Source organism: Cryptomeria japonica, chromosome 9 (assembly GCF_030272615.1).
Source record: "Cryptomeria japonica chromosome 9, Sugi_1.0, whole genome shotgun sequence".
In the NCBI taxonomy this organism is placed as follows: Eukaryota; Viridiplantae; Streptophyta; class Pinopsida; order Cupressales; family Cupressaceae; genus Cryptomeria; species Cryptomeria japonica.
In genome coordinates this window covers 132,786,129-132,811,724 of record NC_081413.1, presented here as the reverse complement: position 1 = coordinate 132,811,724, position 25,596 = coordinate 132,786,129, and the positions used below count along the sequence as shown (strand labels likewise).

General features: G+C 38.8%; 1 protein-coding gene across 1 annotated transcript in view; it reads left to right on the top strand.

Moving 5' to 3' along the window:
• The window catches only part of LOC131063256 (DNA replication ATP-dependent helicase/nuclease JHS1), a 187,860-nt gene that overhangs the window by 141,031 nt on the left and 21,233 nt on the right, over positions 1–25,596 (top strand). Inside the window, exons 20-26 of the mRNA XM_057997044.2 lie at positions 3,557–3,631; positions 3,880–3,989; positions 4,649–4,721; positions 4,855–4,959; positions 5,213–5,380; positions 6,072–6,141; positions 6,257–6,408. Coding sequence (XP_057853027.2) covers positions 3,557–3,631; positions 3,880–3,989; positions 4,649–4,721; positions 4,855–4,959; positions 5,213–5,380; positions 6,072–6,141; positions 6,257–6,408 — 753 coding nt within the window. The remainder of the gene's footprint in view (positions 1–3,556; positions 3,632–3,879; positions 3,990–4,648; positions 4,722–4,854; positions 4,960–5,212; positions 5,381–6,071; positions 6,142–6,256; positions 6,409–25,596) is intronic.

Below are 25,596 nucleotides of genomic sequence, written 5' to 3'. Positions count from 1 at the left end.
AAGAATACACAATATAGCTTACACAATGATATTATTAACATTGAAAATTCAAAAAAATCAGAAAATGTAAAATTAAATTACTATTTCACTTACCTTCAATAGCTCCAAATTCGAATAGGTTCTAAAAATCCCTTGAGACATGTGGTGGTTTGTGATGAACATCTGGATGTCCTCAGCCTCTGCATACACATCTCTGATCCATTTTATTTTTTGCCCAATCCTTTGTAGCATAAGATTGAGTGAATGTACCGCACAAGGTGTCCAAAAGATGTGATCATAGCGTTGCTCAACCAACAAACCAGCAGCTCTACAATTTTTTGCATTGTCCGTTATGACTTGGACAACATTGCGAGGTCCCACAGACTCAATGGCAGAGATGAGAATTTCTGCAATAAATTGGACATCTTTTATTTGGCCCTCACAATCCACAGCTCTCAAAAACATTGCCCCTTTAGGGGACACCGCTATGACATTGATCAAGGGACGGTTTTTAGCATCTTTCCACCCATCTGAAACAATTGTTACACCTGTCTCAACCCATGAATCCCTTATGGGTTTCAATGCATCTTCAACCCTCTTCACCTCTTTCTCCAATAATGTTCCACGTACCTTCTCATAACTGGGGCCCTTATACCCTCTTGGTGCCTCATTAACACTTTTTATCATTTGCTTCCAATATGGGGAGCGAACAACATTGAATGACAACCCATTTGCATAAATGCACCTTACTATATCTTGATCAGCAGTGTCTCTACTCTCATTTTGGAATGCGGTTTCTAAAGGCCCCTTTGTTCTTTTACGTGTCAAGGGTGGTTCACTTTGAGGTTCATTTGTGGCAAAGAAGGGGTGGTCTTCTACTACAATACTGGGATTAGAAGGGCCTTGCATTCCCCTTGTTTTCTTTGATGTGGTTTGGTTCAATCTACGGGCTTCCCTCTCTTCTGCCGCCTCATGCTCCCTAATATATTTCATCACTATCTCATCTGGTATAGGTTTACCATTTTTTCCAGGGCATTTTTCGATGCCTCTTCCTTTTAATCCACACAAATGGCCTACCACCCGATAATATGAACTATTACGTTCAATATCACATCCATGGCATTTCCAACGGAATCCCCCACCTCCCGGAAGTTGTTTTATAATGTCCACATATTTCCATAAGGGAGAATTTGGATCATTTCTTTGTTTTGCAATTATTTGTTCATTGCCAATGGAGGAAGATGTAGATGCCATTCTAGTTCCTATGGCAAGAAATAAAATAAACATATTCAAAAACAAAAACTAAATAATGAAAAAAAATTCAAGTTTCATGTTTGACAATTTGTGAAACAAAAAAAGTTGGAAAAAAATGTTTAAAAACCTACCTCTTGCAGCCAATGGAAGCTTGAAAATGTATGGAAATGATGCTGCAACACTTGTTGAAGCTTCTAAAATCAGTCTTCAACTCCTCCTCTTTGATCTTGGAAGCCAAATTTTGTTCAACCTTTCTTCAACCTGCTCTCATAAAAAATTTGTTTGCAACACAAATGAGGTGAAATGTGTCAATAAAGTGTTTTAGAAGTGTTTTTTAGGTTATAATATTCACTTTTTAAAAGGCGGAACTGAAAAAAAATTAAAATTTACTTTGTTTTTTAGCTTTATGGGCCGCCCAGCTGCCCGGGTTCGACTGGGTTCGACCCTGGTCGAACCCACCCTGGGTTTTTCGAACCCTGGTCGAACCCAGGTCGAACCGGACCCGAACCACGGACCCGGTCGAACCCGGACCCGTACCAGGGGCGAACCCGGTAACTAAATAATAGTACCCATAAAATGTACTTTGTTGGATAATATTAAATAATTAAATTAAGTTACTCCCTTTTACTTGATTTAGCCTACATGAATAAAATAGGCTAACTAGTCGCTCTAGAGTACTCCTTGAAAAGGGACATTACATTCCAACTGCTTGCATAATGTTAGGTCTTGAAGCTGTTATATACAACAAACTCCCAATGATTGATCTATAAAGTGTTTAATTACCATCAGGAGATTCATCACCTGTACTCAACTTGCATCTTGTGACCATGGGTGTACTTACAAGATTACAATCCATCTTGAATTTCTTTAACATTTCCTTAATGTACGTGGTGTGTGAAACAAATATTCCTTTATCTGATTGAGATATTTGCAGCCCAAGGAAGAAGGACAACTCACCAAACATAGACATTTCAAATTCCTTTTGCATACTCATTACATGGTCTTGGCACATCTCATCATTGCTACCCCCAAAAATGATGTTGTCAACATAAACTATAACAACCAACTGATGATCACCTTCAATATTAACATATGGATTGCTATCAGCAATACCTCTTTTAAACCTTGTTCTTGTAGATACTTATCTAGTCTTGAGTACTAAGCCCTAGAGGCTTGTTTCAATCCCTAAAGTTATTTCTTAATCTGCATACATAGTCCTTATTCTCTGATAGAATGAACCCTTCAAGCTGCTCAATATAAACCTCTTTTTCTAAGTTTCCATTTAAAAATGCTAATTTGACGTCCATTTGGTGGTAGACTTTGAATTTCTTAAAACTAGCAAATGCTAAGAACATTCTTATAGCCTCTAGGGGCAAATGTTTTTTTGAAATCAATACCCTCAACTTGAGCATATTGCTTGCATGCTAATCTTGCTTTGTTTCTCACAACTTCACTATCCTCATTTAGTTTGTTCTTGAATACCCATTGAGTGCCAATCACATTTTTATCCTAGGTCTTGGGACAAACTCCCAAGTTTCATATTTTTTCAATTTGATTTAAGTCCTCTTCTAGAGCACTTACCCAATGTTTGTCTTCACTTGCTTCCATTGCATGTTCTAATGTGATGACCAATCTTCTCCTTGTTTGAATATCCGTGTCTTTGTCTCCAATAATTAAGTCTTTTGGATGATTCTTTTGAACAAATCTAGAAGGTGTCTTAGGTGCCTTTGCTGGTGTCTTTGAGTTTCTTTGATCACATTCCTCAGGTTCAATCTCTTCCACTTCTTTGCAACTTCCTTCTTCTTGATAATCAACTTCTCCAGCCATTTCTCCTAATTGATAAGAAGGAATTCCTCAAAGTAGCCATAAAGGAAATACATTTTTGATAGCGGAAACTTGAAGACTGGAAGAATGTCTCAAATTAATGAGATTATAGAAATAGAGGGCAATCCACGTAAAAGTTTAGCTACAGAAGGATATTTTGACTTTTTCTATTTTGGTAAGGAATATATGCTGTAGATTATTTTTTTATTGATACAAAAACTTCTTTCATTCTAAGAAGTGGAATGAAAATTCATTGTAAAATTGTATGAATCCAGTATTTCTAATATCTGTGGATATATGATTGGATGATAATTTGAATAAGATTTAGCCTTATCTGGAATTCCTTGTTAGTTTTTACTGCAATATTGTTTCCATTATGTTTTTAATCATAAATTTCTTGTCGCTATGGTATTGCATCTTGTCTGGTGTTCATGGCCATGATAACAGTCTACAAGAGATCTTAATAATGGCTCATGTTTCCTTTCTGTGTTTTTTGCAGATACTAAGCACCGAAAGTGGGCATGTAGCAGTTGCAAGTGGATTCATTATAGAAATTACACACTCCTCCATTACTGTAATGAATCAGATCTTCCTTAAAAGGCCATTCAAGTCCTACATTATATTTAATATGAAGTACTTTTCAGTTTTGAATGATCCAACATCCTCTTCTCTTGAATATTTAGAATTTTAGATTTGTAACTGTCGGTACTTTATTGTGCTGGTTTTTCAATATCTTGATTGAAACTATTCCTGAAATCTTCATGTGATGTCAGATCTTTGATATTAACACTTACATGGGAGTATTGCTTGTATTGTTTCCAGATTTCTCTATCACATCAGCTAAGGTTGGCAGGCTATAGAGAGGATGAATTGAGTAAACTGTTATGGCGGATTGACAAAGATGAAGCAGCATCTTCATATGCAATAATGAGGTATTTGCTAATTTCTGTATGTGTTCATCTCAAATGCTTATGATGGAAAGTATAATTCTGGTAAAAATTGTTCAGTTCTTCACAGATTATAATATATTGGTAGATAATAATGATGGTTTAAGAATACAGATGAAATTTACCCCTGTTAATGCTGTCCTTTTCTATTGTAATAAAATGTAAGTGCTCTGTGATTTCGATTGGGACATTCAAAGTGCTATTTGTAATACATGGGCTTATGCTAGTAGAAAATTGTAGTAGCTAAGTGGGAGAATGACAAAATATGTTTTGATCAGAAAATTTCATCTACATTCTGTTTGATAAATGAAAACAGTTACTGAAGCATAACATGCAATAGAATGTCATTAATGTGTTTTTTTTCTCTTAATCTTATTTGCATGCAAATACTGACATCAGTTGCTATTGTGGGATTCAAATTCACAAAGCATTGAGGTGAATCAAAGTGGATTATTGAAAAAATTGGGAATTTTTGAATTTGTTACATCACAAACTCTTATTTTTTGTGTAACAGAATTACTTAAATAAGTGTAATGTTGGAGGATTTGGTACCAACTATTCTGCACATGTGTCTAAATTGGGCTACAAATAATCTTCGCGTTCCTTTTTTGACATAACTTGATCATATGGTGTTGCTTTATTAGGTTCAATTTGCTGCAGCTGTTTGTAAAAAGCAATTGTGATGATCATCGTAGGAAACTCATAGTTGACTTGCAGGTGAATGTGCCAAATTTGCTCTCATTTTGAATTGTGCCAGTTTGAATTTTATGTCTAGCTATCTTGCAACTCAGCCTTTTCAAATATGAATTATCTGGGTATCTCACTCATTATAATGCTTATTATTCTGCAGCCACCTAGGTTTGATAGTGGAACGATCCTCAGTCAGGACCCAGCAGTTCTGTATGCCAGATCTGCAAAGGATCTGAATGGTGATCAATGTCGAGCAATACATAAGGTTCTCTTTCTATTCAAGTCACTGTTCCCAAATAGAGTAGTGCTAAAATAACAGGGTAACACCTACAATGCTAGACATACTAAACATTTTTAATATTCTGTACCCTGTGTTGTAAGTGTTAAAATGGAATTTTAGAAAAACATGAAAACATTAAAGTATACAATATTATTGTTACTTTTTTTTATCAAGTTATGTACAGGTGGTTGACTTTAAGCAAATCTTTCTTATATTTAAACAATTGCTATGACTTCAGATGCTTTCAGCAAAGGACTATGCACTTATTTTGGGAATGCCAGGGACGGGGAAGACTTCTACTATGGTGCATGCTGTGAAAGCACTTCTTGCACGTGGCTCTTCAATTTTGCTCACATCCTACACAAATTCAGCGGTTGATAATTTACTACTAAAATTGAAAGATCAGGTTATTTTTTCCCAATTTGAACACATAATAAAAATTCATGTTAAGATCGTAGAATAAACAATTGCATAGCATACGCACTAATTGATAGGGCACTGAGTAGCCATAATATTGCCAACTTCATAAATATTTCTTCATTTTTATAGTTCTCTATCAGGATATTTACTATCCCTTGAAAATACTAACACATTATTGGTAGTTGATGATGTCAAGGTGAAAGTTTTGGTTGCAACAAGGAAAGAGCTAAGAGAGAGCCCTTTGTAATAGCCATTTATATATTTTGGAGAAAACCCCTACGATTGCATCCAATTATAGTATTTCATTTGCATTGTCCTGAATTCTGCTATGGGGTCAGAACTATAACAGCTACTAGCCTGGTTATAATTATAGATAAGGCATTTTGGTTGGACAAAATTCGATCTCATATTGTGCTTGATTTCATAGAAACCAAATATTATATTGTAAAAGTATGTATCCTTTATATGCAACATTGTTTCTTGTAAGATCCAGAATAACAATGGAGAAACTTAATATGTTATTGTTGAATGAAAGCATATTGAAGAATATTGTTTATTTCAGTTGTTATCTCTCTGAATTATCATTTCTTCATTTTTTGATGGATAATACTGGTAATAAAAGTATAGCTTTTGGTGGGGTCTTGATACATTATTGATGTAAATGTTATTTAGTGCAGGGAATAGAATTTTTACGGCTTGGTAGAAATACAGCAATACATAAAGATATACATGAGTACACAATTTCAGGTATTGTAATGAACCTTTGCTTCTAATTTTGTATGTATATATTTGAGAGATTGACCTTGATTTTTGATTATATGTTATCATTAGCATTGAACCTTGTGTGGTTCTTTTGCTGTAGGAATGGGGATAAATTCTGTCAAGGAGCTAGAAGCACGAATCAACCAAGCTTGTGTTGTTGGAGTGACATGCCTTGGAATAGGGCATCCTTTACTTGCAAAGAAAAGGTTTGATGTTTGCATTGTGGATGAGGCTGGTCAGATCACTTTACCCGTAAGCTTACATTACCTTTAGATCCATATCAACTTCACTACATACTTGGAATCTTTAATAGAAGGAAAAGGAAATCTTGTAACAACTAATATTTAACATAGTATCTGATTAGCTTATGAATATTGGATTAACTTGTTTAATTGAAGTTACTCATCTTTTTGAAGGTAAGGTCACATTATTCATAAACTTGCATTAAACTGCAGCAATAGTAATATTAATTAAATAGCCGAACAATATGTGGTAAATAAGCGCAACACATGATCCACTGGTGCAGTAGCAGGATGAACTCCCTTAGTATTTGCATCTCTCTTTCTCCCAATTGAAGAGCTTAGTTTGATTTCATTGTTTAATTGAGTTTAAGCGTCCCTAGTAACCGTTTTGTCTTGAATACAATTTGGATTGGTGGAATTTTTTTGTTTGGTGAGTTTATTGAAATTTTTGGTGATTGCTTTACCTATTTTATACCAGAGTAAATAACAAAATTACGTCTACTTGTATGTATGTATGTATGTGAAATTTTAAAATAAGGGAACTTTTTGGCACTTTTGCCTCTAAATGCCTAACTTTCCCTAAAATGTTAAATTAAGTGAAGAAAAGAAGAGGGAAAAGCATTTTTGCAAATTGGCCTCCAATTGCCGAATTTCCCCTTAAGTGGTGAAATGTGAAATTTAAAATAAGGGAATTTTGTGGCACTTTTGTTCCAAATTGCTCAACTTTTCCCTTTAAAGTGGCGCAATTTTAAGTCAAAAATGAAATGAAGTAAAGGGGGTTGGAATTGTTTTAAAAGTGAATTCTTTCATTTTCCCCTCTTATTCGCCGAAACGAAACCCAACGTTGCCTTGATAACATCTAATATTTATCAAAATTACTTAAGTTTTTCGAGATGATTGATTCAAGTTGAAATTGATTGTTTGCGGATTGATGCTATTGGAAGGAGCTAAGGTGGCAACCAAAAGCGCAGATTGAAGACATGATTGCGATTGAAGCTAGGAAGTGAAGGTGGAATGCGTAGGATCAAAATGGTGATCATCGAGATTGAAGAGCTCACCATAAAGTCGGGACCAAAATGATGCTGTTGTAAATTTCTGAAAGGCATCAATAAAACCACTCAAAGTGCTACACGGAATATGCACAACAAGAAAGTCCAGAAAATCAGTTTGTAAAAACTGAATTGCCTCATTGTAAAACAACTACTTGTGGGCCCCATTTAATGTATTTAAAACAAGGGGGTACACAGGTCAGTTATTCCCAACTACTTGATCTACAAAACTGATGTCAAATAGTTGTCAGTAGTTGAGGAAGTGGTTGAAAGTGGCAGTTGGCAAGTTATTTTAAGTTGCTAGGCATGGGCTAAAGTTGTCAAGCTTCTAGAAGGCATATTCCAGCCATTGGATGGTTTCAATCTTGGCCTTTGATTCAAAATTGTAAAATCTATAAAAGGCAAGGCCCCTCTCATTGTAAAGGGTTAGAAAGATTAGACTTTAGATAGTTAGATTTTAGAGGTTAGAATAGTTAGATGTTTCAGAAGTTAGAAGATTAGGAGTAGAATAGAATAGGACCGTTGGAAGAAATTGTTGTAATGGCAACTAAAATCAATATACGAACATTGAAATATGGTGTTTGTTATCTTTGTTTTCTTTTGTTTGCATGATTTCCCTTCAGTTGGTTAATTAGAATTCAGTGATTTTAATGGCGAAGTGTGAGGGTATTTGATGAGGTTTCCAGTTCATACCATTGGGGCTTGCTGATTGTTGGTCACCGTGTATGGTTAGTCTGAACCTTACTATTGTGCTTAGTTCAACTATAGGTATTCATCTTAGGCTGTGCCAGGATTGGGTGCTTGGAAGAATGTCCATAGTTTGAAAACCTTTAATTCCCTAGGACCTTTCATTGTTCTTGTTGAGTTGTGAGGTTGTCTCTGACAAAACAAAGATTAGTTTATGGAAATCTGTCTACCCACTGCATTAACCATTACTACCATTGTACTTAGGATCCCTAATCCCTATCCTTTTGTTATTTATTTCCCCAGTCTGAGAACCAAAGTATCGTCAGATGCAGACCGACTTGTTGTAACCGTAAGCCTCCTTGTGTTACTAGCAAAACACATCAAACTGCCGAGTTATCTCGCAGTCAAGAATTGACATTTGGAACCTTGAGGTTATCCCATTTGATCATCTAGAACAACATTAGGGATTTCCTTATTCAAGAGAGGATAGGATACTGAACATTCTATTCTGTGTTGATCGGAGAGAGTTTGAGCATGACTTTCGCCACACCAACAATACCCAACCCCCAAATTTTTTTTTGCCGTATTGCCATTTCGTACCCACATACCCGTTCCTGTTCCTGTACCCGATTAGGCAACTTAGCTATGTAACTGTAGTTAATGAACACATCATATTAATAATTTAACATATGAATATCAAAATGCCCATCACATATGAATATCAAAATGCCCAAAGGCTGCAAGTTTCACATATTGATATCGATGTATCATAGTATCATATATCAAAATACTAAAAAGTCTCCAAAGAGTCAATGGACTTAAGACTCAAAAGTAAAGCAAATAAAATATGCTGCTGCCCCTAATCTTCATCAAAATCAGCATCACTACCACTGTCAGCCTCAACCTCAAAGGTTGCATCATCTAATAGAACCCCAACCAATCCCTGCTGTGCCTCATCCTCATCAACTTGTGCAGCATCTTTGGGATTAATATCCCATTGTAAAGTAGACTATATTGATACTGTGGAGTCTAACGATCCCTAACTCGTAGATCACTTTGCACAACCACTAACTTCTTCGCCCATCTAGAGGTAAGCCTATTCCTCTTGACAGAGTGGATAAAGCTATATGTAGACCAATTCCTCTTTGCAACAGAGGAACTAGTAACTAATGAAAGTAGGCGAATGGCAAGCATCCTCGAGTTTGGTGCATCTGCCCCATGCCATTGTCACCATCCAATAGGGGTTTTTTGTGCCATTATTGCTCTATCCATCCTAGCCTCTAGTGTGTTGAAGTTTGGACCATCAAGATTTGAGAAGTCAACCCATTATCTGCAAAATATATCGTCCTGCTCAGGTGTATACATTTTTTGAAGTGCTTGCATGAACCCACGTGTCACCTCAAGATCATCAAAAGGAGCGCACCTTATGGGCATGGGCTCATACCATTTTGGATTTAGTGCATAGGCTGCCATGTGAAGTTGAGTGTTCCACCTCCGCATGACAATGGGCTTAATATACTCCTCATATGAGTCCAAATTCTGATCCTTAGCCAAAATTACTTGCTTCATCTTTTGAATCATGCTGTCAAAAGTCTCCTATAATTCTCCACGATTAGGAGTGTCCGCATCAGCATATTTGATGACATCTACAATAGGCGAGATGATGGAGCAAACATAGTTGCAAAGTATAAAAAAAGATTAAGATTTCAAATAAGAATAAGATTAAAGAATAAGAGTAAGTTAATTGACAACTAGGAAACTTACAAACTTTGAAAGACTCAACAATAAAATAAAAATAAAAATATTAAAATCAGAATATTTTCAATAAAATCTGAAAATCAGCAATGTCTTACCTCACAGTGGACCACCAATCCTCATCAGGGAGGATTTTCCTTTGTTTGATGGCTCTTCCTTCAGTAGTGCTTGCATTAGGCCATCTATTCCACTCTATATTCACCACCATCGATTGTAGAGCATTATACACCTCAATCATCCTCTCTTACATAATGAAGTAACTGACATATCTTGTCTCCACAGGTTTGAGAGATTTCTTCTTTTGAAAAGTCCTGAAGAGGGCAAGTGAGGTGTGATGGTTGCAAATGAACATTTGAATATTTCTACCTTGTGCCACCACTTCCTTTACCCAATCTAATTTCCCTATGTCCTTCAATGCATGAACACAACAATGTGTCCAAAAGATGTGCTTGTAAGCACCCTGCACCATCAAGCCAACCAACTTGCACACAAGTGCTGAATCAATGATCACCTGAACAACATTTGAGGCCCCAACCTCCTCTATGGCCTCCCTCAAAATGCAAAATTGAAAGCCTACATCCTTGCATTTCCCTAAACATTCAATGGCTCTAAGAAAATAATAGCTAGTTGTGTATGTGACTATGATATTGATGAGTAGTCGATGTCTAATATCGGTCCACCCATCCATCACAATAGAACAACTTGTCCTCATCCAAGTACGCCTCATGTCCTCCATCACCAAACTCACCTTAGAATATGCTTTGTCAAGGATGGTAGTGCGTAGATTATGATCCCCAGGGAGTACAAAAGAGGGACCTGTTGTGATGTTTTCACACATCGCCCCATTGCAAATGGGGACCCCCTACTTTTTAGGCCCTTTTGGTCTTTTTTTTTTGGGGGGGGGGTCTGTTGGTAGCAGTCTCTCCTGTCTCTTTGCTTTGCAAGTGTTTGGGGGTTAATTTGATCAGGTTTGCTTTTCGTTTGAGCAATTTTGGCCAAGTCTAGGGCTTGTTTTGTCAGATTTAGGGTTTCATCTTTCAGTCCTAGATTTTAGGGTTTTTGAAAAACTGAACATTGCACTTGAATCAAAACCCTCTGAGGAACGTCCCAGTGAAATTTGAGCAAATTCTGAGTAACTTTCTATTTTAGAAAGTTCTTATTTTTTAGGGATTTCACTGCCTCCAGGAATGTCTTCATTTCACTGAAAATCAAACTTACTATTTTTAGCAGTTTCTATTTTTGGTAAGTTTCTATTTTTAGAAAGTGTCCCTATGTCTCGTTTTGCTCTAACATTGACTGTTTGAAAAAGTTTCTATTTTTGGAAAGTCTACTTGTGGCATGTCCTTGCAGGCTGACACTGAAGACCAGATATGCATGATCATTTATACATTAGCCATTTGGCATTTCTTCTTTAAAACATAGAAAAAAATTGAAAAGTAAAAAAAAAAAAAAGAGGGTTCACTCACCTGCTATTTCAAACCCCGCTGTTCTTGTCATTGTGTCACACTATCTTCAGCAAGAGAGGTTGGATGAAGTCTGAAGTCTTCTAGCACTAAAGCACACACCCACGTCTTATTATTCCAACTCAACTGCTCACAAAAATAGCTTCAAATTTTGAAGCTTCAATTGCAAATGTACCCATGTCCACTTCTAGCAATGACAACAAAGAGAAAATGTGAAAATGATATATGGAAAGAAACAAATTAAGGTTTTTTAACCCGTGTAGAGGTGTGGGGGCCACAAAAAAGCATTTTAAAATGTTGTTTTTTTGTTTGTTTTTGGTGTTTGACATGTGGGGACGTTCGACTGTCCTCGTGACGGTCAAGGGGCATCGGAGACGTCTTCAACTACCCCTAGGACAGACGAACACCCCTGTTGATGGTGAAAGCCTACACTTTTGGTTAACGCATAATAGAATGCTGAGTGTATCCTATCCTCTCTTGAATAAGGAAATCTCTAATGCTATTCGAATTGATCATAGGAGATAACCTCAAAGTTCCAAATGTGAGGTCTTGACTTGCTTAGGATAATTTAGTGATTGATTGATTTGCTAGTAATCACAAGGGGACTTATGCATCTGGCAAACTAGTTTGCATCCGGTATAGCAATCTGGTGATGCTTTACTTCTTTAACTGGATAAATGAATAGCAAAGGGACATGGTTTAGAGATCCTAGGGACAATGATAGTAACGATTAGTGCTGTAGGTAGATAGATTTCGAATAAAACTAGTTCCTCCTCAGCCAGAGATAAACTTACAACTCCATAGGAATACTGCAAGCCCCGAGAGGAAGTAAAAGATTTTCAGACCATGAACATTCATCTGGATACCTAATTCTAGCGCAATTCGAAACAAACACTCACAATTGAACTAAGAGAAACAATAGGCTCAGGCTAACCATGCATAGAGACCTACAATCAGAAAGCTATTGACGGGTGTTTTGACACACTCACCAACAGACAGGTATGACATGAATTCACACACCTCTGCCGAAAAGCAATCAATCTTGAAAGATTGACAACTCCAAGGTCTTTGTAGCTGGGTCACGACGGGGTTGGATCACCCAGTGGTTGATGCGATTGTACCTGTCAAGGGGCCTGCTGATCGTAACTACAAGCAGAGTTCTTTATCTCTTTTTTTTTTTGGGCTTAAGTATTTCGGAATTCTTGACTCTAATTCAAAGAAATGTCAAAAGATAGACCGGGGTAACAAGAGATTGTAACAAAATCAATACATAACAACCGAATGCACTACAAAGTCAATGGATCACAGCAAGGTATTATCAATAACACTTGATCAGCATTCAACATAACGTTCCAACAAATTAGTAATGCATGTTAATGGTATATGAGGAATGAAACGGTATAACAGTTATATGATCTTGTGATATTCATTTCCGTTTATATGTGAGTTGTCTGACTTTGCATATTTTGATTTATATGATAATTAAAATAAATCAGTATAGATATATAAGACAGTTAAACTTATGCCAACCCATAAATTAAAGTAATAAATTAAAGTTACATATTGATCTATTAATTACTTATAGAATAATCACATATTATAAGTCTGCAATAATAACTAATCTGGGTTTTGACTGATTAACATGATGAAGCAACCATACTTGTTTTAGATTATTCAAGACCTATACAATTGGCTAAAGTTGGAAGGACAAAGTGCTGATACAAATGGAAGAAGATATGAAACTATGAAGAACTGTAACCAAGAGAACACATACTGTAGGGCAGGCAATCCACAAGTTGCTTTGCCTTAAACTTTTGTAAAATGAATGACAACAATTCAAGAGTTTGTGAGAGAAAACTTCTTAAGTTTACTAACTAATTGGCCTTGAATCATCAATTCGTAGACCCCAAAAATGACCCAAATTCTACAATTTATAGTCTTACCCTACATTCTAGGGAGGCATCATGCTTGTAAACTAGGATTACAAAAAGGGAGGAGTCGCAGTCAACATGCAAGTCGCTGCCTATGAACTCCAATTAAGTGATACTAAACTGATACTCAAGGTTCACCTCCGAAACGGTGCTCCAGTAGCAAGAACTTCGAACCATGCAAAAAGAATGCCCTAAAAAGCAAGTATTAAATGCAGCATCGGTTGAAGGCTCAGTTGTGTTGACGTGTCTAAAGTCGCATTGCTGCAAACTCCATCCGGCCAACGCAGAATAGAATGTAGTCGCTGAGTATCCTATCCTCTCTTGAGATAAGGAAATCCCTAATGTTGTTTCTCACGTTTGATCAAAGGGGACGACCTCAAGGTTTCGATTGTCAGGTCTTGATTGCGGGATTACTCAGTGGTTTGATGTGTTTTTGTTGGAAACACAAGGGGACTTACGGTAAAATAAGCAATTGCTGGATGAGTTCCCTAAAACTTTAACAGTCTCGTTTATCGATTGGTTTCAATTGCATGATACTGTTTCAGCAAGACTACGGATTCTTCTTGGTAAAAAAGAAAAAGAAAAAGAGGGATAGGGAAAGAGAGGTACAGAAAGTCTAAATTATTTAACTAGGATAGCATATTCAGAAAACAGACAGACACCTCCAAATAACTAGACTAAGCATTACCAGCCATTTAAGCACAATACTTGCATCAATCTAGTGCGATCTTCAAGGGAAAATTGAGTTTTCATGCTACTAAATACAACATCAGAATTTTAACATTCATTCAGCGAGCATTCAATAACCGAACTAAGCATATGAAAGGTTTAGATTAACCATATAGAAGGAAAGACAATCAGTCATCCCCTAATGGTATGAACAATGAGGATTCTATCAGATGTTTACCTAGAAAATGCTATAGAGAAATGAAATAAACATAACTGAAAATTCTAAATTAATGAAGAAGGAGACCATGCACTCACAAGGAAACTTGAAACAGTCTTAACTTTGCATTAAATTTTGTAAATTTCGCCAAAGCTTCAGCAACAATCCATGAACTTCTCACAAAATGAGGGAAAACCAGTCCCCTTAAATAGGCTTCAAAAATGGATGAATGGCCAATATCTAATCTAAACAAGTGGCCCAGATTCATCCTTACAAAAGAGTACCCATACCCATAAATGGAGGGTAAATATCAGCAACTACCCCAAAGGGAGCAATAACTACCCAAAAGGTAATTAAAACTTATCCAAAATAATCCAAAAGGTGCACACACATAAAGTTTACATTTAGTTGACTTGGAAGTCAAATATGACCCTTTGGCCAAAAAGTGCACTTTTCAAAATTCAAAAGAAAAAAGCACTTTAGGAAAGCACTTTCTCTTTTCCAGCTTCACATCCTTTTTCCTGGAATTCATCCTCGTGATGCAAATATTCTTGCCAAAGGTCCCGACTTGCTGCACGTTCCTTACGAACATACTCTTGGAACCTGATGCACAATTGGAATAGCCAAACTGAATGGAGGCATAGGAGGATGACGAATTTTATACTGCATGCCTTCAAGGTATTGGTCTACGTGCTTCAACCATCTTTCCAGCTGGAACGATTACGCTCAAAGCACAACATATGTGAATGGAATTGACCAGCAAAACTCAGGTCCCTAGCGGAATAGGTGATCCTATCCGTCCCCAATCTTTCCTCCCAGTCCGGCTGTATCACATCATCGGACAGGTCATTTCGCATTCCCGAGACCATTGATCGAAGGATCGTCTTGCCGAGTTCTTGCATGCCTTTCAGAATTGCCTCGCATGCATCGTGTTCTTTATCAATGATTTCTCTTGTGTCATTCTTCATGGTGATAGTCCAGTACCATTCTTTGAAAACGCCGATATCATGGGGGCGCAGGATGTCGGAGAGTGTAGGGATCTGTGCTTGAGTCCAAAAGAGAGCTCTTACGAGGGGTAGAGTTGTGGCAGCCACTTCATGCATTCTGAGGGATTCCCTTTTTACCTCTAATAGCCTAACCAGGGTGGTCTCTCGATGGTGGGCCATTTCTTTTACTTCTTCAAGGATTCGTTCTCCCGTCCCTTTGATGCCTTGTATCCATTCCTTGACGACCCTTGCAGTATCTCGTACTCCTTCAAATTCTGTCGTGGTTCTTTGTGCCAATGCTGTCGGGGGAATGTGGGATTCGGAAGCATTATGCAATGGTCTCAGGAGTTGATCAATGTACCCTTCGGCCTGTTCAGCACGAGCTTGATACATGTTCTTTTCAGCTGTTATTTCTTCAAGTTGCCTGAACATGTTCTGTACTGAATCCTTGAATTCCTCCTTTTCCTGCTCCTTAGTGGCTCGTCCAATGGGAACAGTCGTGATGCTATAATTTGCCAGTGTAATCTGATTTGTTGGCTTGTCTACAGGCGGGGTGGCGATGTGAAGGGTACGGTTCCTTTGCTCATCCTTGGTTATTCTGGAATATGCCTTGGGCTTTGTCTTCCCCTTGGCTTTAGCTTGGTCTATGCATGAGAAGATATCCTCTAAATCGATGGGTGGCTTGGCGGCGGCCTTGCGCTGAGCTCGAGCAATTAACCATTCTTGAGGTACAGTCTGGGCTGATGCTATGGTCAAATTTGCACTCTGCTCTTTGATGTTTTCAGCCATCTCATCACAAATTTGCAGCTGTTCCGTTACAGGAGGAGTAGAGGAGGTGTCAAGTTATTTGCTCGTAGCCGAGTTTTCTCCCACTTCACTGAACAATTGCCTAGTATTTTCATGTGATGGTTGTTCTTCAGTCTTTTCAGGCTCGCGGGTATCATCTGTCCTTTACTCTCCTTCAACAGTGGAGTCATCCTTGGTAGTATTATGGAGCAGCGATTCATGGCGGCTCTGCTGGGTGGGTTCATGCAATTCAATCCCCTGAGTGGATGGAATCTCTCCTTCCTCAACTTGGTTATCACGTTCAAGTGATTCAATGGCTCTTAGCTTGACATCTAGCACGTCGGGTGCAGGAGGACCATCAGCTCCAAATGCGTCAATATCACTTTGGGAAGGCGGAGCAGGTATATAATCTAGTTCAACTACATCATTAGACGAACTGGGGTCCTTTGATGATGAAGTAACCTCTGGCCTCCTAATGGGGATCTTTTCCCTTCTTGTTCTTTTGGATGTCTGAGTTCCTTTGTTGGCCTTAGCCTTCTTTCTTTTCTCAGGCTTTTTGATCTCTTCCTTAGGTGCACTGAAAGTTCCCTCATCTTTGGAGGACTGAGAATCAAGGTTACCCATCAAGTGGTAAGTGAACTAGACTCCTTCATGAATTAGTCGCTCAATCTGCTGGTGCAACCATTGGTCAGTATATCTTCCTGGGGTTGTGTTGACGTGTATTTTATACACTATCAAACACAGAATAAAATACCCAAGGGTACCTTATCCTCTCTTGAGTAAAGCCTCTGAATGCTGAAGATATCGCGAAAAAGGATCAATCAGGGTGACTTCAAGGTTCTTCGTTGTAGGATCTCCACGTGTGGATAAGCACCAGTGGTCGTTGTAAATGCTGTTTCTTCAAGGGGCCTTACGTTTTCGATCTGCAGGAACAGGATTTTCCTAAAGCTAACAAGTTCTCAAAAAAAATCAAAAGATAGGGTTTGCAAGAGATGGATTCTAATCTAATCCTAAGAGTGACTCGATGTAGGCTAGACTTGGTAAGATTCTACCAATTTCAGTATTGCCAAGGAATTACAACTCTACTGGAATCGATGCGATCTTCTAAGGTGATTAGTGATTTTCAAATCATCAAGAATTATAGATACTACCATAAAGATACATATCAATAGTTCAGTAATGATTGAAGGTTCAAGCAATCTAAATATCTTCAGTTGACCACACAAGGCGTCCTTACAATCAATAAGAAGCTAGTGGTTTGGAACGTGAATCTCACCAAAGATCAAGCCCAACACTTAGTCCTTCAAACTTAAATACTACTTCGATCGAGAATGATTCAAGAAAGTAAACAACCATGAAGATAGCCACAAGAATTGCAATAAAACACCATAACTTCAATATTTTATTGATCTCAAAGCCAAAATAGACAACAATTGTTTGAAATTCTTTCTTCACTACTCAATCTTGCTACAAGATAACTTTCTTCTCTCCAAAGCTCTAACTATCTATCTCCTTAATATCTAATCTCTAATCATCTAATTTCTAATGACAAAATGAAAATGAGTGAGGGTATATATAGCATCCTCAATTACAATGAACGACCCAGATCAAAAGAAGATCAACGGCTGAGATTTTGACACCTAAACCCTAATTAGGGTTTGTTACAAAAAGTTCCCCTTTTAGATGAACATTATTAAATGCATAGCCAAATATTTAATTGGCACAAAAGTCGAGGAAACATAGACCAATGATAATTAAGATGCCACATCTTTCTATAACAACCTTTCTTCTAGAATCTTATTCCCTTTCCAATGTTCTTTCTTAGCATATGCAATGAATCTGGACACAATTCCTTCAACCTCAACAATGGGAATCTCAGGAAGATTCCCCATGCGTTCCTCCAAGTGGATAACCTGATCAAAGGCAGTGAGAAGAGAAGCTTTCCATCCAGGTTCGAGTTCCTTGATCTTCTCAATCATGAGCATAGTAGTGAACATTAGATCCCGTTGCTCGTCTGTGATGACATTCTCATCTTTGCAAAAGATGACCTTGACTCTTTCTTCCAACTCTTGAAGGTCCACATCCATCTCAACTTCGATCCTCTTGCCAAGAAGGGTACACAACACTTCAAACACCTTGTCCTGAATTGGATGGATGACACCTTCAACTTGATTGCATTTGGTGCTGATGTCCACGAAAAGAACCTCTTTCATTTGGAGTAGAGTTGACCACTGAAGTAGGTTATGAGCTCCTCCATCCATTATCTTCTTGTGCTAGGATCTTCCTTGGTGTTTGCCTGATTACTTGCAGAACAGGAATGATAACATCTCTAGTGTGAGCGAAAGCGGCTACAGTTATCATTAGGTTGTGGACGATCTCAAGGACCTGGATAGCTCGGTGGATTGTCTTCATCATTCTTGTTGTAAATTCAATGGCTATTGTGTGGGATTTGTCAATCCAAGAGCTCATAAGCTGAACCAAGCTCTCGACTCTTTCTGCCTCGCCAACTGATTCAAGGGGAAGTGCTTGCACAGGAGATACTGCTGGATCCTGACGTCCCAAGGGCTGACTGAGATGGCTAAAGTAACCTCTCCAAGCACCGACCTCTCTCTCAAGCTTTCTATTCTTTTCCATTTCTTCTTTAAGCTTGTCTTTAAGTGCTTCAAATGAATTGGTTGCCTCATCCAGTGCCTGTTCAGTAGTGAGGGGACCAAGCTCAAATGTTTCTACATCATACTCATCTACAAGGATTTCACCTTCATATTTGTCCACTACTGGTGTAGCTATCTGCAATTTCCTGGATCCTGCCTCATCCCTGATCACCTTGGACATCCTGGTGGCCTTCTTCTTCTCCGTTACTTCTTGAGGATTTCCTATAAGGCTCTCTAAGTCAATTACATCATCTTCATCTTCAACCACAATCACCCTCGTCAGTCTCTCCTTTAACCAATCCGGAATGGCAGATCTCGTCTCTCTTACTTGTATTTCTTTAGGCAATGGTTCATCTTCTCGAAGAGGAGATGTCGCTTCATCATCATTCTTCTCTTCATGTAGCTCATCAACTTGGGGAGATTGACTTGATGAATGCTGAGGTGCCTGCCCCTTTTCAGGTTTATCATTTTGTACCATGGACTCCATAGATTCATCAACCTCAGGCACCGTCTTCTCTTGTCCTTCAGCTTGACTTGCCCTCTTTCCATCTCGAGAAGATGTGCCTGATGAGCGATCTCGATTGGCCTCTTGCTTCTTCTTGGAGGGTTCTCTTTTCTCAGGTCTTTCTTTCCTCTTTGCGCCTCTAGGATGAGAATTATCTTCACTTACGCTCGCTCCTCCTTCTTCTGGTCTTTCCTCCAAAGTAAAAGTCATTGGTATGTTCTGCTCTCTTCGCTTTTGATGTTGTACATCCACCCATCTGCGAGTACATGACAAAACTGGAGCCATCAAAGCCCTCAAGTCCAAAACCTCAGGTTCATTCCAATCCATCTTCACTGCTTTGTCTTCTCTGTCATTCTTCAAAGTAATTGGATTGGGGAAGTTCCATAATCCTGCTGAGTAATGTGACCATGTCCCCATGCTCGTTGTGAAGGTCGCTTCTAGGGGTCTTTTTCCCGAACTTGACGCTTGGAGGTCTTCTCTCCTTGTACCACACTTCATTCATCAGTGCTCTGCATCTGGCAGGATTCATATCATACGCCCCCTGTGCTTCATCTATAGTCGTGGCTGTGGGGTTGTTCGGGAAGGGAATGTCGAATGCGTCGCCAATGGCTTCAGGAGTGAAGTTAGCGAGGACCATGTCCTCGAGGAGCACCAATTTGGAACCTGGTTGGTAATGTCGGGCAGCCTCTACTACTAACTCATAGTTTTGCACTGCCGGGGGAAATCCCGCCGCTTGGGCGATGCCACTTTCCATCATCTGCCTAGGCCTGCCATAGGCATTAGGGAAGAAGACTCGCTTTCTGAAATCTTGGATATCAATATGGCCCAGGTCAGTATCACCGACACTGTCCCAGACACTCTGAACTTTTGACTCCCTCGGTCCCCCTCTTTGATACTGATACTTCATCCTTTCGACTCTGCGAGGGATATCTGATTTGGATGCTCGCGATGTCTCGGCTGTAGTAGGCGTCTTTGATGATTCTATAGCCAATTTAGGCATTTATCTTGCACAGCCGGACGTGGATTACGAGGCGATTTATAAAGGAAGTAAAGTAGGTTAGATAAAGGATATGCCAGCATACAAGGATCAATTCAAAAACCGAATTGAAAGAACAACATGACATTTTTAGCTAAAAGCTTGATTGATTTAAACATGAATATTTATGAAGCTTTCGATTGCGGATTTATACTTAGGCACTTTAGGATCAATTTTCAAAATGGACAAAGCTTGAGAAATTTTCCTAAGTCTGAAAATGCATTTTCTAGCTGATTCTTAGGAGTAAATTCTGACTTCAATTGCTTTGCATGACGTCTTATAAACGGGAAAAGATGCTGTTCTTAAGACAATCATTTTAATTCATTTTGCGCACGCATCTATCCAATTTTCAAATATTTCAAACGATTTCAAGAGAGGTGAAGCACACTTACCTGGTGAAAATGAATGGTGCGAATCTGCACAACTTGCAAATTGGAATGCGAGAAATCTGCAATTTTGAATTTTTTCTACGGTTAACTCCCTATTCTAGATTTTTATGCCTAAAAATTTGGGAAGAGAAGTTCGAACTTAAACACCTTAGACACAACGATTCTTACCTTGGGCGAAATGGCAATTGAACTTGGATATTTAGATGGGCTTTGCTTTTTGACCAAACACCGAACATCCGTGGCTTCCTGTGGTGTTTTCCAGAATTCAAATCTCGCGGTTAAACCCTACGCGAAGTTCCGTATATGCGTGGGAGGGAATGTTAAACTTCAAACTCTGCGGTTTTCTCTTCCAGTCGCCGAACTTGGGCGTTTTCTACTGCTTCTTACAAACCATAAAAACCTTTTACCCTCGCCTTGGCTTACGATTTCGGGGTTTTGAGGGGGCGGAAAGCTTTAAGTTGCGATTTTCTCTTGAACTGCGAATTTCGGAGATGTGGAGCCTTTTGCCAACTCGTGAACCTTTTACATTTGCCTCCCAAATCGCGATTTTGCCCTAGATGGCGAATTTCAGCTCTTTGAGGGAGTTTGCGAGTTCTAAACTTTTCTCTCATGATGCCATTTTCGGGGTTTTGGGGCGTTTTGCCAACTTCGGCATTTTTGATGCACTTTTCAACCTTCTAAAATCCTTGCGATTTACCTACATTATGCGAAGTTCGACGATTGGGTGTGGTTTGTCAAACTTCGGACCTTTGGTGGCTTTTGCCAACTTTACTCTTTTCGCGTTTTTATTGGAAAGTGCGAACTTCGGCACTTTTAGCATTTTTGCCAACTTTTACCTTTTCACATTTCCACTTAAAGGTCCGAATTTAGGCCTTTTGGGGCATTTTGCCAACTTTGGACTTTTTCACATTTTCACTTAAAGGTCCGAATTTCGGCCTTTTGGGGCATTTTGCCAACTTTGGACTTTTTCACATTTTCACTTAATGGTTCGAATTTCGGCCTTTTGGGGCATCTTGCCAACTTTGGACTTTTTCACAATTTCACTTAAAGGTTCGAATTTCGGCCTTTTGGGGCATTTTAAGACTTTCGCCCCCCCTTTTTACCTTTCAGCTGGCGAAAATCGCCATTCTCACAAATCCTGCAAACTTCTAATACATCATGTAATCTGTCCCTTTTAGTGCAAATTTCAGGATACGGAGGAGGTTTTTTTTTTGAAAATTTACACCTCTGCATCCTCCTATCTCTCTTATATCCTTATGCGAAAATCGGCGTCTTTGGGTCCTCATGCGACCTTCAGACGCTTTATCCTTTACTTGGCGAACTTCACCAGTCTCTATCATCCCACGCCTATCTACAACGATTTTACAAGCTTGGACAATCTCTTGGAATTCGTGCCCGAGGGCTCAACTGACCTCATGGATTCACAGGCTCCTCCATTCAACATCATCATCTTACGGACTGATCGTGGGCTCGCTCAAAAGGACGCGACACTCTGCGCGGAACTCAACAAGGCGAAGAAGGAAAGGCCCAAAAAAGGAAAGGGGACCTTGTCGGCGACAGGGAGCGTGTGCAACGCACAAGTTGTAGCGGCGGTGATTGTGGTGGCGGTGCTCCAGTGCTTTTTACAACTACCAGCTCATCTTTCACTTCTTATAGTTCCGGTAATTGTTGATGAAGCGGTCTAGGGAAGCGGTAGGTGGGTTAGCAATGTAACTTATCTTGAATTTCGATACTCTAAGTATCTCCTTTATACTCTCCGACTTGCTGACCATTTGATCCATTATTGTCTTAGCTTCTTGACACTGGAAAATTGCATACATGTATCTATTCATTGTGTCCATAGTAACCTCCGCAGTGTTGACGTGTTTTTTATGACAGCGTCGAACACAGAATAAAGTTGCCTAACGGTCACTTCACTCTCTCTTGATCAAAGTACGATTGCATGCTAAGATTGCAAGAAGTTCAAACAATCGACTCCAAGGTTCCTTTATGCTACGGACGTGACTCAGTTGGCTGATGTGATTGCTGGTAATCCAAGGGACCTTATGTTTGCATCGTTCTTTCACTTCTTTGCTGTGGTTGGAAATCCATCATCGGATATGGCAATTCTGCGATGCTGCTGCTTCGAATGGACTAAAATGAACTGAAAGAAAAGGGAAAGGGTTGAGAAGGATCTAAATCTACTCCTAAGGGCAGTGATAACAATGAATAGTGCTCTGGTGGACAAATTCCAAATAAACCAAGCTTTGCTTCGCCAAGATCAACTACAACTCCGCAAGGACCGGTGCAATCTTCTGGGGATGGTAGGGGATTTTCAAATCGAGAAAGTACATTTGAATACCCAAAAACGACACAATCCAAATGACTATCCACAATCGAACTCAACGCAAATTTAGGGGGCTCAAACTAACTTTACACTGCAACTTACAATCAGCAAGATGCAAAAAGTATGAACCATGGAAATTCATCAAACACCATTACATTCTCTATTGAAATCAAAACACTTTACTATTTCTAATCTAAGTGAGGAAGGTGAAACCATGCAAGCTTTGAAAAAATAATTTAAGTGGACACCATCAGAGAACAATGTTTCACTGTTATTATCTCAAAACTTACCACAACAATTTCAGACAAAGCTCCCTCCTGTACAAATGAGGGGGGTCACCCTTTTATATAGGCTTCAAGCCCTGGCTACATGCAAAACCCTAATTAGGGTTTTCTCTAAAAGATTCTCCACTCAAGATGCAACAAGGTGGGAATCAACAATTAATAACCTATCATGCCCATATACAATTAATTACAATCCTTCCGAAAATGGCACCCATAAAGCATTAATTGACAATTACATTTAAAAAGTGCCCACTATGCAATGAATGTACCCTCATGCAAAAATCACCCATGATGCCATAAATGCACCATCATCTCCTGAGCGTGACGACTGCATGCATGCAGAAGGAATTTGCCATAAATTCAGCATGCAATGACCGGGTCGCCATTTGGTCAAATTTTTCGGTAATGACGTGTTCAATAGATCCTTGCCATGCAAGTGGACCTTGTCGTCGTATATTCGCTCTTGCACATCTCGAATTGCTGGAGAGAGAAAATTTGATTCAGGAAGAATTTTCTTGAAGTCTCTTCAACTTTCCTTGCTTGAAGAAGGGTTTCCATCACTTTTCACCATCTCCTATTTTTTAGGAATTTTCCACAAATTAGGGTTTCAAGTCCAGGAGGGAGAGAATTCTCGTACGAATCCAAATCTATGAAAATTTTGAAATTTGGATGTGATTTGATGCTCGAGAATGGATTTTTCAAAAAATTTCTCGAGGGGAAATTTCTTATTTAGTTCAACCTTGATTCCTTCCTTGACCCTTGAAATTCTCCTTTGCCTTGGAAATTTCCATCCCGGACTTTCAAACTTAGGCGTGGAATGTGGAATTCAGCTTAGTGAAGGAATTTCATTATTTCCATGCCTTGAAAATTTTCAACTTCCTAACTGGGCTTGGAATTTTGACTTTGATAGAGGAAATTCATCCTTCCCATGTCTTTCCTTGATACCTGGATTTTCGCGTGCCTCAGACAAATTTTCAGTTTTCCAACTTAGGCGTGGAATTCACCATGTCTTGGAATTTGATCATTTTCCATGATTCTCCTTGACTTAGCTACTTTGGTGCTTTCCATCAGGCTGGGGCAGAAGTTCCTCCTGAGGAAGGAATTCATTGTTTTGTGAATTGTCCATGGGCACACCATTTTAGCGCCTTCCCTCATGTTAGGGCACAAATTTGCCTCAGGGAAGGAATTCCTACTCTTTCATAAATTTCTTGTATCTCCCATTTTGGCGCTCCTTACCTCTCTTGGGCGCTATTCTTCATGAGGTGTGGAATTTTCATTTTTTTCATCCTCTCCGTGAATACCTCATTTTGGTGCCCTCCACACTGCTAGGGTGGAATTTTGCCTAGGTGATGGATTCTTGCAATTTGTCCATTTTTCCTTGCATTCCCCATTCTGACGCCCATCCTTGGTCTAGGGTGCAAATTTGACTAGAGATAGGATTCTTGCAATTTCTCCTTCCTTCCACCTCCATGTGAGTTTAGCGCTTTCCTTGGTGCAAGGGCGGAATTTTGACTATGTGGAGGAATTCACAACTTTTTTGTGAATCCTTGAGACCTTCCTTTTAGCGCCCAAGTCCACAGTTGGGCGGAATTTCACTATGTGGAGGAATTCACAACTTTTTTTGTGAATCCTTGAGACCTCCTTTTTAGCTCCCAAGTCCACAGTTGGGCGGAATTTCACCACTATGGAGGATTCATGAATTTCTAAACATTTCCTGACCTGCCTCATTTAGCGCCCAATCATTTCCTTGGGTGCAATTCTTCATGCATGGAGGATTTTGATGCTTTTCACAAGTTCCAGGCTCATCGTCAGGATATATATATGAAATATAACATTTAAGTTATATTTTAAGTTATATTTCATATATATTGTCAGGATGTTTGAGAGTGGTTTCAGGTCCATAGGAATCATAATGCAAATTCTGGATTTTGGAAGATCTTCCAAATTTTCAGACTTAGTCAAATTTCAGGCCATTTTTCGGATCAGGATGACATTGGTGGATTGATGTGAATTTCTGGACTTGGATGATTTTGCATGCTTTCCTCTTCTGGAAAAGGAGTTCCAAACTTAACCATTTTATTTGATCCAACTTGTCTGTCTTCTGACACTTCCGGATTTAGAAATGATCTTCAGGATCGTTCAGTCTTCACCATCTTCAGGGATGTTCAGTTTTTCAGTGTTTTCCTATGAAGAACATGCCAAAAATAGATTTTCCCAAATAGTAAGTGTTTCAAAATGTCAAGGTTTGGGCAAAATAGGTCTGAAAAGCACTTACTAAAAATAGAAACTTACTAAAAATTGAAATTACTAAAAATAGTAAGTTTGATTTTTGGCAAAATGAGGACATTCTGGGACTCAGTAAAATTCCTAAAAAATAGGAATTTTCTAAAAATAGAAAGTTGCTTTGTTCTAGCTCAAAATTTTATTGGGAGGTTCCTTGAGAGGTCCTGATTCTAGTCGTATG